Source organism: Eleutherodactylus coqui, chromosome 9, assembly GCF_035609145.1.
Source record: "Eleutherodactylus coqui strain aEleCoq1 chromosome 9, aEleCoq1.hap1, whole genome shotgun sequence".
Taxonomy (NCBI): Eukaryota; Metazoa; Chordata; class Amphibia; order Anura; family Eleutherodactylidae; genus Eleutherodactylus; species Eleutherodactylus coqui.
The window spans coordinates 33190973-33206451 of NC_089845.1; the positions used below are offsets into that span (position 1 = coordinate 33190973).

The following is a 15479-nucleotide window of genomic DNA, read 5'->3' on the forward strand; positions in this document are numbered from 1 at the left end:
ACAGTAATGGCAGGGTTCATTAGGGGAGGCATCCTCCTTGATATTCTGTGCAGTGGTAGTCATTGCTAAGCTACTGAAAATAATGAGGATGCGGGGGGGGGGGGGGGGAGTGAGTGAGTGAGTGAGTGAGTGAGTGTGTGTGTGTGTGTGTGTGTGTGTTATAATTTATAATATATTATTTCACAAAAATAAGACCCTCTTATATTAATTTTTGCCGCAAAAGAGGCACTAGGTCTTATTTTTGAGAAGTTTCATCTACTATAAAAACGGCTCCCGGATTTTTCGTGCGCCACATTTTGGTGTCATTAGATTTGTGACATCCCCACCGTAAAATCCTAAAATGTTAGTGTGATACATTGTGTGACCTATCAGGCAAGGTTAAAGTTCCTATGTTATGTTTAATGGCGCGCCGCTAGGGAGAGTCAGGACTCCCTCACACTGGCGAGGGTGATATCGGCCTCACAGTCCCTGTGGAAACTCCTGGATATGAGGGGTTTTCATACGGAAACAGCCTCCCATCCCTGCGGGTTCTAATGTAGATGTATTTATAAGTCTGCCCACATCCCTTTCCTATACAGGATCCGTGCCGTGGAAACAGGCAGCCATATAGCTCATTGTAAAGGGAGGTCCATACGCAGCTTCCAGTGTCCAGCAGAATGCTGGGTGTGCAGATAGGTTATGTCCATGCAGGGCACAAATATGGCGCCCCTCACAGTCGCCCCTTGTATGTCCTACTCGGATGTTTACTACAGTCCCTTGTGTTTAGCTTAAAATTATACTTTAACAAGAACAGGTTAATAAAGATAACAAAAATGGGAATAGCAACGGTAACACGAACCAAACTGGTGTGACGGAACCTGTCTAAATTGGGGCAATCACCCTAATGAGGGTAGCCCCCCCGTCCGGTACCTGGGGGCATCTATAGTGTCCATAGGTGCTGATAGGGGAGGTAACAATTGGCAGAGCAGCACTAGGAAAAGATGTTACTAAAGATGCCAGGGACTTATCTGATAGCGTGCGGATGCCGAGACCAGAACTCGACAATGAAGATGAATACCCAGTGCCCTCTGAAAGGACATACATATACCTTCACACTGGCTGATTGGTGGACAGGGAGGGGGCTCACCTAGCTGACCAATCAGCCCATATATACAATGGGGAGATGTTTTCATGTTGGCACCTAGCATAGAAATGAAAAGATGTTTGCACCAACTCTGCGCTTCCATGGGGCGGGGATAATGCGGTAATGTCACCCTGGACCCACTTCATGATCGCAGCTGGCGCACCACAATATGAGTTCACTGCAGGGAATCACAATGCCCATTAGGGGAAGGGGAGAGAAACGAGCACCGTAAAGGGCTTTTTACACGGTCAGATGTTCGGACAAAAACATTCATTAGTGTTTGTTGCCCGCTCATCAGGCGATGTGTAGGTGCCACCAATAACATGATAGGTAAGTGAAGGTTTGTCAGGTGATCACCTTTCATGTGGCATAAAAATCATGGTCGGCAGCACATTCCCATGTAAACAGGAGATGTGCTGCTGGTCGTGATGAAACAGCATGTGGGACTAACGATCGCATGAACAATCCTTCGGCCTCCATACTGTGTGAATTGATCTGTGAGAAGACCAGGTAAAATAAGCTCCAGTCTTATTGATCGGCACTCGTCGCCACGTTTAGACACGGTCGCAGCTTGTCGGTCATGATAGTGTCGTGGCATGTCACTCTGCAGGTCATTGAGTGACATACGTTGTGCGGGGGCTGCTATTAGGCAGCACGTCATCTGCATGCTGGTATTCTGAGAGTTCTCCTTTGAGAGAGGGTTGGTGCCTTCTCTGTGCTACCTTTCAGCAGGCGAGGGCTTTATATTCCTACCCCTCTCCTTGTCCATTGCTGTTTATTCAGTTCAGTTGGTGGTTGGAGCCTCTATTATTAGTGAAAGTTGTCTTTTTACAGGTAAGCACAGCGAGAGGAACGTAAAGCAGCACTTAAGGGTTTCCCTCCAGGTATTTTAATAGGCATAGCCAGGTCCTAGGAGGAGACCATTGGGGCGTCCTTTTCAGGACACTAACTCCACATTTAGGCAGGGGGTACTAGTAAGGGGCAAGTTACTCCCATCTTCTCATGGCTGGTGTGGTGTAGTTTTAACCAGCATTATACGGTGTCCTTTTGTGGTTCTGTGTGAATGCCGCTCTGTGCCCGTGGTGTTCTAGTGCCACATGGACGCAACAGACACCTTCTACTTCGCTGCTTGGTGTCACGGCTCGCCTCATGTACCTATTTGCTATACATGCATATCTTGCTTTTTCTTTTTTCATTGATCTTGTTTAGTGCAGGTTGTGTTTTTAACATTAGACACTCCTATTGTTTATTGCAAGAAAAAGCATCACTGCCGCTCAGACATCTCATGAGTAAAACTGTGATTTTTCTTGCGGTGGTATCGTGATCACCAGGGTGAAGGTGCCCTAATGGTGTGCATACCCACAGTAACTATTGTGAATGAATGAGACATTTACGGAGTGACAATCTACCTCACTTTCAAAGTTTATTGGGCTCCTGAGGACCCAAGTACCGGCTTGGTGAAACGCGTTGAGTCATAGACAGAATCTAACAACTCTTGAACCTTCATCCAGAATCCGGTTGGTTCAGCAGGAATTCTATTTCATTTTGGCTAAATACCACCTGAAAAGTTTCTAGTCCTAGACCAAATCTGTGAAACTCGCCTAGAATGAGCTTTGTTTAGCCAATATTCCACTTTATGCAGCTAATACCACCTGGTAAATTTCTTGTTGAGGGTTTGACAAAGGCTGATTTGAATGGACTGATGTCTTTTTTCATCCTACAATACATATTAAGCCCATTTACACGCAACAATTATCACTCAAAAGTCTTTCAAACTATGGCATATGGGTGTTAATCGTTGAGTGTAAATGCTGCCATCGTTCACTCTTCGGTTAAACGAGGATTTTAATGAGAGCTAACAGGGACAGCACACTGCATTCTGCATGAGTCGGAGATTACATTGTATTCTGCTGACAGCCCATGCGAGAACAAAGCACAAGCTGGAATCTGCAAACCGCTCCTATAGGCCCTTTTACACATAAAGTGTCCATTAGCACTTTATGCAAAATGATCACTAAAACTATCAATCTTTCAAAGACTGTCTTTGCGTGTAAACGGGCCTTTACTTACAACTTTTGCAGGTAATTTTTGGGACCGAGGGTGGTAGGGCACATTCTAAAACACCCGCCTTGAAGCATCAGAAGAGGTTGTTCCACCTTTAATCTGCACTAGGTGTTAGTTTAGGATACAATCAGACCAGCAATCAAATATCCTGACAATAGTCTATACACTAATTGCTTCAGATTGTACAGACTAGATATAACACTATAGCAGCAACTGAACATATATTGTGAATAACTGCAAACAAAACACAATTCTCCAAGTTGGGTTTTCAAGAGAGTTTATTAGGAAACTGAATTTGGAAAACTTCATTATAATGAAAGCAATCCACTGAATATAGGAAACCAAACAGACCGAACATTGCCAGCTACACTTGGTAACTCAAGATGAAGAAATTGGAACTAGATCTTTTATGCAACATTTCATTAGTTGATATTGTGGAACCTTAGTCGAGTGCTCCAGTGTTAACAAGGACCTGGGCAAGAATCTCAAGGTTTACATCTGTAATAAGAGAAAAAAAACTGACAAAAAAAGAAACAAAAAACACCAAGTATACTGTATTAATAATATACACTCAGGCACCCGGGAGAAGTTGTCAGAATCTAATGAAATTTTCTCTTTGGGATTTTAACGCTGATGTAAGTGATTACAATATCTGAGCAAAAGGATCATTTATTGTGGAGAACTGACCCCTTGTAGGGAGGTTCTAGTACCCTGTTGTACCACCTCTAGCTTGGATACAAGATGTTATACAGGTGGGCACGGAGGCTCTAGTACCCTGTTGTACCACCTCTAGCTTGGATACAAGATGTTATACAGGAGGGCACGGAGGCTCTAGTATCCTGCTGTACCGCCTGTAGCTTAGATAGAAGATGGGATATGGGGGCATGGAGGCTCTAGTACCCTATTGTATCGCCTCTAGCTTGGATACAAGATGTGATACAGATGGACATGGAGGCTCTAGTACCCTGTTGTCCCACCTCTAGCTTGGATACAAGATGTGATACAGATGGGCCTGGAGGCTCTAGTACCCTGTTATCCCGCCTCTAGCTTGGATACAAGATGTAATATAGGCGGGAATTGAGGCTCTAGTACCCTGCTGTACCATCTGTACCTTGGATACGAGATGTGATACTGGATGACATGGAGGCTCTAGTACCCTGTTGTACTGCCTCTAGCTTGGATACAAGATTGGATATGGGGGGACATGGAGACTCTAGTACTCAGCTGTGCCGCCGTTAGCTTGTCTCTTTGGACAATGAAACATTTGGAGCTGCTTGTGCTTGTCGGACAATCAGATGCTCTTCTCTAATGATGGTCTGTCGGTGACGTCCTGAGCCCGGACCCCTTGTGTGGCCTCACACATCCACTGGTCCCAGCATAGTCCGATGGCCAGTCCTATCAGTGATTGACAGCTATCTGTGAAGGACTGTATATACAGGGATGTCAATCACTAATAGTACTGCCTTTTGTGCCATTACTTGGCCAACTATCGGCTAGTGTAGAAGCATCCTGTGCCAAGGACTGCGCCATTTTATAGAACATTCTCTTTGCATATACCAGTGGTGACGAGAAATGCAGCCAACCACTTTTATACACTCTAGAGATGTGCCTACATATTACACGGCCACGAGGTGGGCGCTATATACACATATCTACTGCCATCTGATTGGCACAACTATATACAAATCTACTGCCATCTGGTTGGTTCCCTGGGTTTCATCTGATGCCGTGCAGTGTGGGTTGTGTTTCTTACACTTACCTTGAAGAGCAGGATAAAAGGGAGAAAGTGTCCGCAGGATATTTGTCACAGTATTTGCATCTTTCCCTTTGAGGAGATGAAGTATGTCCGGACTTAGGGTTTTAGAGGTTTTTCCTTCTGTATGGCTGGATGAAGGCATCTCAGAACGAGCTTCAGAGAAGCAGTTGCCATCCGAGGACGATGGTCCAGGATTGGCAGGATTTTCCCCAGCACCTACTTCAGAAGTTTCTCCTGTAAAAGTGCCTTTTAGCGAGTCCTTTTCCTGAATTTTTGGAGTCTTGTCCTTTAAACTATTCTGCGAGATATGAGGCGTATCCGTTACCGTACGCATCTCTCCCCCAAACATCTCGGGAACATAGGATCTTTCTTTGGGATTGTTAACATTTGTGTATGTGGCTGCAATGGAAGAGGAACGTGAAGACCCTCCAGATGAGCTCTGCTGGTGGGATCCCATGACATTCGTGTAGGAAGACGACGATGAACGCACGGTGGGAGGATCGTCACACTCCTTGTGAGGTCTCTTTTTTCTGCTCCGAAATTCTAAAATAAATGATCGTTGTTAGAAACAATAAATTTAGGTTTGCAAACATTCCTCATTTACTAAACTTTGTACAATAAAAAGGAAATCTGGACACGAGCGGATTTGAATTACCAAATCTGGAGCGGCCGTCCGCCTCCGCATTCCGTAGCAAATACCGCCCATAGTATGCTATACAAAAGTGATGCACAAGAGCGGAAACCAACTGCATTTTCTGCTCACGGATGGGGAAAAAAAAAGCAGCATACTCCATTTTCCTGTGAATTCCGCATGGAAATCTGTACTGCGCATGGCCCACGGCGAGCCGTGCGGACCATCCATAGTACAGAAAAGAACAAGAAAATAAAGGCATGCGCGAACACCGGCCGGGGAGGGGCGGATTCTGCTACGGGACTCCGCATGTGGAATCCAACCAGCCCGTGTGCAGCCGGCCCGAAACCTATTTCCATTCAAATAGTTTTATGTAACTACTTGAAGGAAGGGAAGGAGTCTGAAAGGCGCAGAGGTTTACATTATATCAGCCCATATGTTAAAGATCACTAGAAGCAGGTGCCTTCCGGGACTTTTAGTATTGATGACCTATCCTCAGAAAAGGTAATCAATAATTGATTTGGCAGGGGTCACCTGCTCGAGATCAGCGTTGGAAGCAGATAAATTCAATGGGAGCGGTACCAAACTGGGCAGCTACGGACAAGTCTGTTAGATAGAATAATGTGGCCAACTGCGCTACTCTGCCCAGACGCATACCGTAAAAAATATTGGGCGGTATGCAATTTTTTTTTTTTAACATGGGTAACTAAAGACAACTGTTCTTCCAATGTATACCTGCAATATACTGTACACCGCAAATGCAGTGCTAATACACCCTTACCAGCAAGTATGTTTCCAGAAGTCTCATAAGTGTCATTGTTGCCCAAAACAACCAATCACAGCACAGCTTTAATTTCTCAAAGGTGCTCTTGAAAAATTAAAGCTGGACTCTGATTGGTTGCTATGGGCAAGAGACTGGTTTTCTTTTGGACAGGTTTCATAAATCGGCTCCTATGCTTCAGACTGGCTCTGATCACTTGACACGAACGAGGGGCTTTTAGCCTTCTAACAATTCTTGAGCAATTGCCCTGAAGAGCAATAAAAGATGCCGGGCAGATTTCACAAGTGCTGCTATGAGACATCCTGGAAACCAAATCAGTGTCAAGTGCTAATTCCAATTCCACCTCAACACAGCACAACACCAAAGCAGTACGAAAGATAAAAAGCAAGGCGGGAGAAGTTGGATTAAGATATCTAACAAGTGGAACTAATCTACCATTTACAGATGATCTACCAATCTAAAAATGAAACTAGTTATAACAATCAAAAGTTTCAGTCTGTCCCAAACTTCCCAGAGTCCCCCCCCTAAGATGGGTCATGTGAGACTGAGGACATAGCTGAAACCGAGTGCTCACTTATTCTATAAACAACCACCCACCACAAACTTCTTGCTGTAAACGTGGGGTAGGCCACAGCTTTATTGAACTTTAACATATGATATTAAAATAACTTTATTTAACCAACACAACCTTTTTCCCATCCCTTCATCCGCTGATCCTTAACTGTGACACTCCCAAGGACGTTCGTAAGTCCAAATATCCGTGGGCTTGCAAACCTTCCTTTTCCGTAGCCAGCATGGGAAGCTCCCGGCCACGCGGTAGGTGCCATACTGTCTATGGCACCTTACGCCCCACCCCACCAACCCTTAACTAACACCAACTCTACCCCGTCCTGCAGACCTGAAAGAAACGTGTCCATTCCAACGTTATTGAGATGGACACCATCTTCCCTCAACGCCCCTTTTTCCCTATCTTCTAGCTTCCAATGACAAACGGCGATGCCTCCCATTGCCCTCACGAACTTGGATATCTTGAGGTTGACTAACTTTCGCACTCTTTCGATCGCTTCTGGGTCTCTTGCCCCTCTCCAACAACGTATCGCAACCATGTCCGACCATACCAATATGGCGTCCTGAAAACAGTCACGGAATCTTAGCATATCCTGCTTCATTAATACGAGCAAATCGCCCATTTTTATGTTGCCTAGGTCATTCCCCCCGACATGTACAACCAGAATAACCCTTCGGGGGGTCCACCTGCTGACTTGTAGTACGAATTGTAGCATCCTGGGCCATTGTAGCCCTCGTATTCCGAGCCAATTCACTTCTGTTCCGGCCAAACCCAGATTTCTTCCCAACAGCCATACAGCTGCCCTTTTTTCTGCCCAATAAACGAATGAGTGGCCGATTATCCATACCGTCCAAGGTTCTAAGGCTGTAATGAAACAATTACAAGAGAACTCTACCTGTAACCGCCTGTCATATAACCGAATTGAAAACCGATAACTCAGGCCTTGTGGCCTAAACTGCAATTAAATCCGGTCTAACATAAGATTTGCATGCCTGCGACTTCCATCTACCTAAACGTTTTAACTCGGTTTCATTCATACCATGTGCTTCTGCCATGGTCGTTGCAGCTATTCTGAAAGAATGAGTGCCGAATTCGACCGGGTCCAAATCCGCTTTACGCAACACCGACCACAAAACTGTCGTGAATTGAAAACGTGTTAATGGAAGTCCCGACGCATGCGCCAAAAACTGGCCCGTGGGGGCCTGGGTCTCAACATATTGACTTACCAAATTTACTGGGCACCATCTTGACCCCAGTCTGCTGATCGCGAGCCATTCTACTTGTCCGTAAATATCGGTTTTGGATTGTCTGACGCGCACTCGCAAACCGTCGCCTGTGAAAACCACGTCGTTGGATAGTAAGCCTCCAGGCTTATTTGTGCTGGCTGAAACTAATTCGCCGATGCGCAATGCTGCGAAAAACGCTAACGAAAAAGCAGTTCAGAACAATAACGTTTCCGTGCTATCTGTACATATAAACGCTAACTCTTCTAATAACTTGGTCAATAGCGCAAAAGTAATGGGTCACCTTTTGTCTACTCTCGCTCTGTCCTTCCTCCATCCGCGAATGCTCTGCCGAAAGACAAAATCTTGGTAGTGTCCATCATGCCGTGTAGCTTCAATAAGAACGCTACCCCCGACAGGTGCTTTTTTGCTACCCCCACTGATGCCCGCTTGGAGCGTAGGCACGCTAGCATATCCAGCGTGGCTGACCGTGCTCCGTCACCTCCTACCACCCGATTTCCCAAAAACGTTAACCACGTCGACCAGATTGCATTGTAGCCTTTCCAAGTAGCGACCGCCACTGATGCTTGCACCAGCTTCAGCAACGTTCTTCTGTCAGACTCCATAAGAAAGGAGGGCAGCGTACTCCTTCGGTATCCGCTTTTGAGTGCCGCTCCCTCAACAACTCCATCTGTAAACGAGAGAGTGCATCAGCCGCGCCATTGCAATGTCCTGGAACATGTCTAGCTCTCAAGTGAATATTCTTTTGCAGACATCCAAGAACTACGTGTCTCAACAGACCCAATACCTGTGGTGAACCCGAAGACTGTTTATTAATCGTTTGTACCACTGCCACGTTATCCGACCAGAAACCTAACTTACAATCTTGCATTTCGGAACTCCAAAGCAACCACTACTGGAAAAAACTCTAATAACGTAATGTTCTTTGTCCACCGATTTTTATGCCACTCCTTTGGCCATTGCTCTCTGCACCAGTGATTTTTGAAGATGACCCCGAAACCGCCGGAGCCCGCCGCGTCCACGAATACACTAAGGTAGGAGCTTGCCAGCTCCTCCTTCGGGCACATTACTTGCCCGTTGAACGATTGTAAGAAAATTTTCCATATATGTAAATCTGCTTTCATGCCTCTCGTCACGCGCACAAAGTGGTGGGGTTCTCGCACCCCTGCCATTGCAAGGGATAGCCTTCTGGCAAAGGCTCGTCCCATTGGGATAACTTTACAAGCGAAATTTAGTAAACCCAATAACACTTGCACCTGATGCAACGTGGCCTTCTTGCAACCCGACACATCATTTAACGACCGGCGCAACTTGTCAACTTTTTCCTCCGGAAGCCTGAAAACCATTGCCGCTGAATGTATTTCTATGCCAAGTAACGTCAAGCAGGTGACCGGGCCCAGAGTTTTTTTCCTCTGATAGCGGTACCCCCGCGCGATGCATAAGCTTCTGGAACGTGCTCAATAACAAACCGCAGTCGCCAGACGCTTGTGAACCGATGAACAAAAAATCATCCAAATAGTGTATAACCGATAGGATGCCTGTCCCAAATTTGAGCATCCATTCTAAAAAAGAGCTGAATAGCTCGAAGAAATAGCAAGATATGGAGCATCCCATCGGTAAATACATGTCGATGAAAAAACGGTTATCCACCCTGCATCCGAGCAAATGGAAACAGTCTGGATGAACTGGCAGTAGCCGAAACGCTGACTCAATGTCAGCCTTCGCCAACTGTGCGTATCTGCCCGCCTTACTAATACCGAACCGCCCAGTCAAACGTTGTGTAGGCTACTGTCGCTTGCTCCTTTGATATACCATCATTAACCGACAAACCTTGCAGAAAAGATAGGTGGTGTATCAGGCGGAATTTGCCGGGTTCTTTCTTGAGTACAAGCCCCAGCAGGGAAACCCGTAAATTCGCAAAAGGTGGCTCCTCAAACAGGCCTGCCATGCGGCCCAGCTCGACTTCCTTGAGTAGTTTTTCCCACACCAGTTTGATGTTATCCGTCGCTGATTTTAAATTAGGGCAAAACATGGATGCAGGCTGGTACGAAAACGGAATGACAAAACCTTCAGAAAAACTGCACTTATGAATTTTTGCTTCCTGTTTCTTGTGGTACATTGCGAGCCACAGATCCAGGTAATGACTTCTCACCGGGGTTCGTTGCTCCACTGGCACCACCCACCGCGGCAGATTTTTGTTTTTGGAAGTAGCGAATCGCTGCATGTTGCCCTCCGCAAATCGAGCACTCGTGCCGAAACTTGCAGGCGGCGTAGAATCTACAATGACCTTCATTGTAGAGACAACAAGATCCATTTGGTCGCTGGGAGACCGCCGGCGGCGCCCCCTGGAAAGGACGGCCTTACCGGGCACTGCGCTAATATGAGCTGGATCCACACATCTGTGGCCTTAGATGCCCAGCTTATGTGCTCCATTCCTAAAACCCGACGCCTAAAGTCCTCATCATATCTCCACCAGGCTGACCCTCTGTGCAGCTTGTACGCACTAAAAATGGTGTTCAAGTACACCATCATCTCCGGGCCCTTAGCGGGCTGATGTTGACACACGACGTGAGAGAGCACCAAGTATGCTTGTAACCAATTGCCAAATGTTTTGGCGATCTTAGCTTTTTTAACAGGTCCGCGTTCCGAAACACGTTCCTTATCAACCATTACATGGTCCACTGACAACAGGGACCAAATATCCACATAAATACCTTTTTTAATTTTATCCACCAGATCCTCTGACAAACCTACCCCTAAAGGGGCAACACCACAGAAAAGCGAATCGGCATATTTTAAGCCTTCCGCCGGATCACTTCCCGCATTCGCTGTTGAACCAATACCACAATTACTTGCAGGCGGGACCGAACCCCCTGGAAAGCAGGACACTGAAAGCCCTTCTTTGGGATCAACTTTGTTCAACAGCGATTTCAAGACTGTGAGCAAATCTCCCGTGTCAACCGCCTTGGCGGGATCCATAACATTTTTCCAAGCATCCACAAAAACCGACTCACCAGCTCGACCGACCTCCGGCGATGCCAAGGGTGTGGTCCTCGCTGTGATTCCTTTGTGTCGTCGCATATCTTGTCCGGGCGAAGGCTGCCGTCTGACCTCGCTCGGAGCCTCTTGCGCCCTTCCTGCTTGCGACATTCCAGGGTAGTCCCGATCTGACTTCTCCTGCGAATAAATGTGCCTCCTGCGGCGTATTATATCCCTATCGTGGCGTGACAGTTGCGGAGCCGACCTTATGCGGTGGCTTACCGACTGCTGTGACTCCTCCGGACTGCTGCTCCTGCCGCCTCTAGCTGACACGCGCTCCCTAACGCTGCTGCTGTACCCTGCCCACTCCTGCTCTAGACCTGTAGGCTGCCTGCTACCGCGCTGCTGCTTGAGCCTGGCTCTGTCGCGCTGCCTGCGCCTAGCGCCCTGACCTTGCCGTCTGCTGGCGCGACGTGGACCTGACGTTTGGGACTGCGTGCGCTCGTGCCCGGCTAGGGCGCCGAGGTAACGGGGATTAATAAAGCAACTGCGCTGAGTGCTGGATCCCGCAGGCGGTAGCTGGCGTGGGCGCGCGCTGCCTGCCAGCCTCTGGATACTAGATGCCCCAGTTTCTTCTATTAAGCTTTCCCTGTCTCTTATGCTACCCTCTATGCTGCACCCCATGCTGCTGATGCTGCTGGCTCTGCTGCGCTCCTTCCCCCCTCTGACGGCCCCCCTCTGACTGCTCCTGTAACCTCTTCCCCCCTCTGACGGCCCCCCTCTGCCTGCTCCTGTAACCTCTTCCCCCCTCTGACTGCCCCTGTAACCTCTTCCCCCTGCTCTCTCCCTCTATGCTGCCTGCTGCTCTTTCCTTCTTCGTTCTGCCGGCTCCGCTTTTCTCCTGGACTTCTCTCTTCTGCCTTTTCTCTTTGCTAACTTTACTTTCGGATTTTTCTTTCTCTCAGTCTTTCTGGCGTCTTGTCCCGCTCCGTCCGTCTCCACATGTGCTGCCTCTTCCGACCTGCTCCTTCCTCTGCTTCCTCCCCCCTCCACTTCCTGTCTTGACTCCACCCCCTAAATCTGTTCTCACTATTAACCCTCTAACTCCTATCTCCCTCCCAGACAATTGCCGTTTCATTATACATTTACGGCATGCTAAAAAAATGACTTCTAAATGTATTTACTGTGTGGGATCGCCAAAAATAAATAAAAACACACCTATGACCTATGGTGAATGTTACTTATTAAACTATTTTGTAGTGTTTGTCTAGAAGTAATACAAATATACATATACCTGCGATTACAATAACACCATATTGTGTATCAACACAGAAAACAAATACCTTCTGCATACTTGGCTGTAGCAGGAACAGCAGGAGCGCCATCTTGCCCTTCTGGATATTACACAGATAACTGCAGCTGCATGCTGGTTGTCGCATCTCAATGACATTTACGTTGGAAAGTCGGATTTTGCTGCATAGCCAAAAAATTCACATCGCAGCCAAAGCCTGCAGGACCGGCTGTTCAGTGCGGTATCCAAATTATTATTAACCGCAGGGTTTTGTGGCCAAACTGCTGTTTACCTGAGAAACAGCCTCAATGGCGGCACAATATAGTAGTTTCCCTGCTAAATCCTGCGGCCATCAACTATCAGCTGATAACCACACAGGACCGCATGTCGGGGAGGATTTTTGGCCACAAATGTGAACTTGGCCTAAGGGTGCCTTCACACTTGTGAGAAAATCATGCAACTCTCGCGCAATGTGCGAGCGCATACAAGCACAGAATTATAAAAGCCAAGATTTTAATTTTTTTTCACATTTGCGATGTTTTCACTCATACGATTTTGCGTGAAGAAAAAGAAAAAAATTTAAAAAATTGCAGCGTGCCCCATCTTTCTACATTTTTTAAAATCTCCCATGTTTCCCTATGGAGCTCCTTTTTATCACATCACATAGCACAGACTTGCGATTTTTGCGATGCATTTTTAACATTAAAAAGTACTATTGAGAAAAACGCGCAAAAGGCAGCAATGTTTTAGCCAGAAAGAGCAGTGCAGGCGCTCAAAAGTTGCAGAAAAAAAGGCGATTTTACTGTGGCAAAATAGTGATCACCAGTCTGAAGGAGCCCAGAGGCCGAAATCAAACTGTGTTGTACGACTTCAGCCGATGATGGTTACTGATCATATACAGAAACTACGGCAAGACCATGTGAGGGCCGGACTGCCAAGAGTCTGCGGATTACTACTATCGGAAGGGGGCTGATATGGGCCCTTCCATTACTATCGGAAGGGGGCTGATATGGGCCCTTTCATTACTATTGGAAGGGGGCTGATGTGGGCCCTTTCATTACTATTGGAAGGGGGCTGATGTGGGCCCTTTCATTACTATTGGAAGGGGGCTGATGTGGGCCCTTTCATTACTATTGGAAGGGGGCTGATGTGGGCCCTTTCATTACTATTGGAAGGGGCTGATGTGGGCCCTTTCATTACTATTGGAAGGGGGCTGATGTGGGCCCTTTCATTACTATTGGAAGGGGGCTGATGTGGGCCCTTTCATTACTATTGGAAGGGGGCTGATGTGGGCCCTTTCATTACTATTGGAAGGGAGCTGATGTGGGCCCTTTCATTACTATTGGAAGGGGGCTGATGTGGGCCCTTTCATTACTATTGGAAGGGGGCTGATGTGGGCCCTTTCATTACTATTGGAAGGGGGCTGATGTGGGCCCTTTCATTACTATTGGAAGGGGGCTGATGTGGGCCCTTTCATTACTATTGGAAGGGGGCTGATGTGGGCCCTTTCATTACTATTGGAAGGGGGCTGATGTGGGCCCTTTCATTACTATTGGAAGGGGGCTGATGTGGGCCCTTTCATTACTATTGGAAGGGGGCTGATGTGGGCCCTTTCATTACTATTGGAAGGGGGCTGATGTGGGCCCTTTCATTACTATTGGAAGGGGGCTGATGTGGGCCCTTTCATTACTATTGGAAGGGGGCTGATGTGGGCCCTTTCATTACTATTGGAAGGGGGCTGATGTGGAACCTTTTATTACTCTTGGAAGGGGCCGATATGGGCCCTTTTATTACTCTTGGAAGGGGCTGATATGGGCCTTTTTATTACTCTTGGAAGGGGCTGATATGGGCCATTTTATTACTCTTGGAAGGGGCTGATATGGGCCATTTTATTACTCTTGGAAGGGGCTGATATGGGCCCTTTTATTACTCTTGGAAGGGACTGATATGGGCCCTTTTATTACTATTGGAAGGGTCTGATATGGGCCCTTTTATTACTATTGGAAGGGGCTGATATGGGCCCTTTTATTATTATTGGAAGGGGCTGATATGGGCCCTTTTATTACTATTGGAAGGGACTGATATGGGCCCTTTTATTACTATTGGAAGGGGCTGATATGGGCCCTTTTATTACTATTGGAAGGCGCTGATATGGGCCCTTTTATTACTATTGGAAGGGGCTGATATGGGCCCTTTTATTACTATTGGAAGGGGCTGATATGGGCCTTTTTATTACTATTGGAAGGGGCTGATATGGGCCCTTTTATTACTATTGGAAGGGGCTGATATGGGCCCTTTTATTACTATTGGAAGGGGCTGATATGGGCCCTTTTATTACTATTGGAAGGGGCTGATATGGGCCCTTTTATTCAGTGCTTGTGGGGCAAGACATAATAGTGATAGGCCTCTGAACAGCGCAGGGCTGAAGTAGGTGGAGCCTGGCGTGGGCGGAGCCTACAGTGGGAGGAGCCTGACATGATAATGCTTATAGCACATAATAACAGTTGGTGACTCAGACGCCATCTTGAAGCTAGATGACAACTACTGGGGACATTGACAAGAAGTGAACCTAACTGGGTTGGATTTTGGCGGTAACGGCCAGAGAAGCTAGAAGAGGACTAGATATGGCACCACCGGCAGATGAAGAAACAAGAGGCGCCAGCCAGAGGAAGCGCCACTGCCGGCCACAACGCCAAAGCCTCAGGGACGACCAGCTAGAGGGAGCACCATTGCTGGCTACAACGACTGAGCCTCAGAGACCACCAGCCAGAGGGAGCGCCATTGCTGGCCACAACGCCTGAGCCGCAGGGACCACCAGCCAGAGGGAGTGCCATTGCTGGCCACAACACCAAAGCCTCAGGGACCACCAGCCAGAGGAAGTGCCATTGCTGGCCACAACGCCAAAGCCTCAGGGACGACCAGCTAGAGGGAGCACCATTGCTGGCTACAACGACTGAGCCTCAGAGACCACCAGCCAGAGGGAGCGCCATTGCTGGCCACAACGCCTGAGCCGCAGGGACCACCAGCCAGAGGGAGCGCCAT

At 47.4% G+C, this 15479-nt stretch overlaps 1 protein-coding gene across 2 annotated transcripts; it reads right to left on the reverse strand.

Moving 5' to 3' along the window:
* Window positions 1–3447: 3447 nt before the first annotated feature.
* On the reverse strand, window positions 3448–11544 carry LOC136578982 (uncharacterized). 2 transcript variants are annotated; one of them, XM_066579215.1, is made up of 3 exons: window positions 11182–11544; window positions 4947–5486; window positions 3448–3685 (listed from the first exon to the last, which is right to left on the reverse strand). In XM_066579215.1, exons 1-3 carry the CDS (start codon window positions 11315–11317, stop codon window positions 3630–3632), a joined length of 732 nt encoding a protein of 243 aa, XP_066435312.1. In that variant the 5' UTR covers window positions 11318–11544; the 3' UTR covers window positions 3448–3629. The 2 variants fall into 2 exon arrangements, with proteins under 2 accessions (XP_066435312.1, XP_066435311.1); XM_066579214.1 differs by lacking the exon at window positions 3448–3685 and having other exon boundaries at window positions 3693–5486.
* Between the last annotated feature and the right edge of the window lie 3935 nt (window positions 11545–15479).

What these genes read in the sequence shown, in the direction of transcription:
- LOC136578982 (XM_066579214.1), bottom strand. Translation starts at nt 11,317, where the DNA reads ATGTCGCAAGCAGGAAGGGCGCAAGAGGCTCCGAGCGAGGTCAGACGG. An exon ending in GCCGGAGGTCGGTCGAGCTG is followed by an intron (nt 5,487 to 11,181) that starts GTGAGTCGGTTT and finishes CATTTATTTTAG; the next exon opens with AATTTCGGAGCAGAAAAAAG.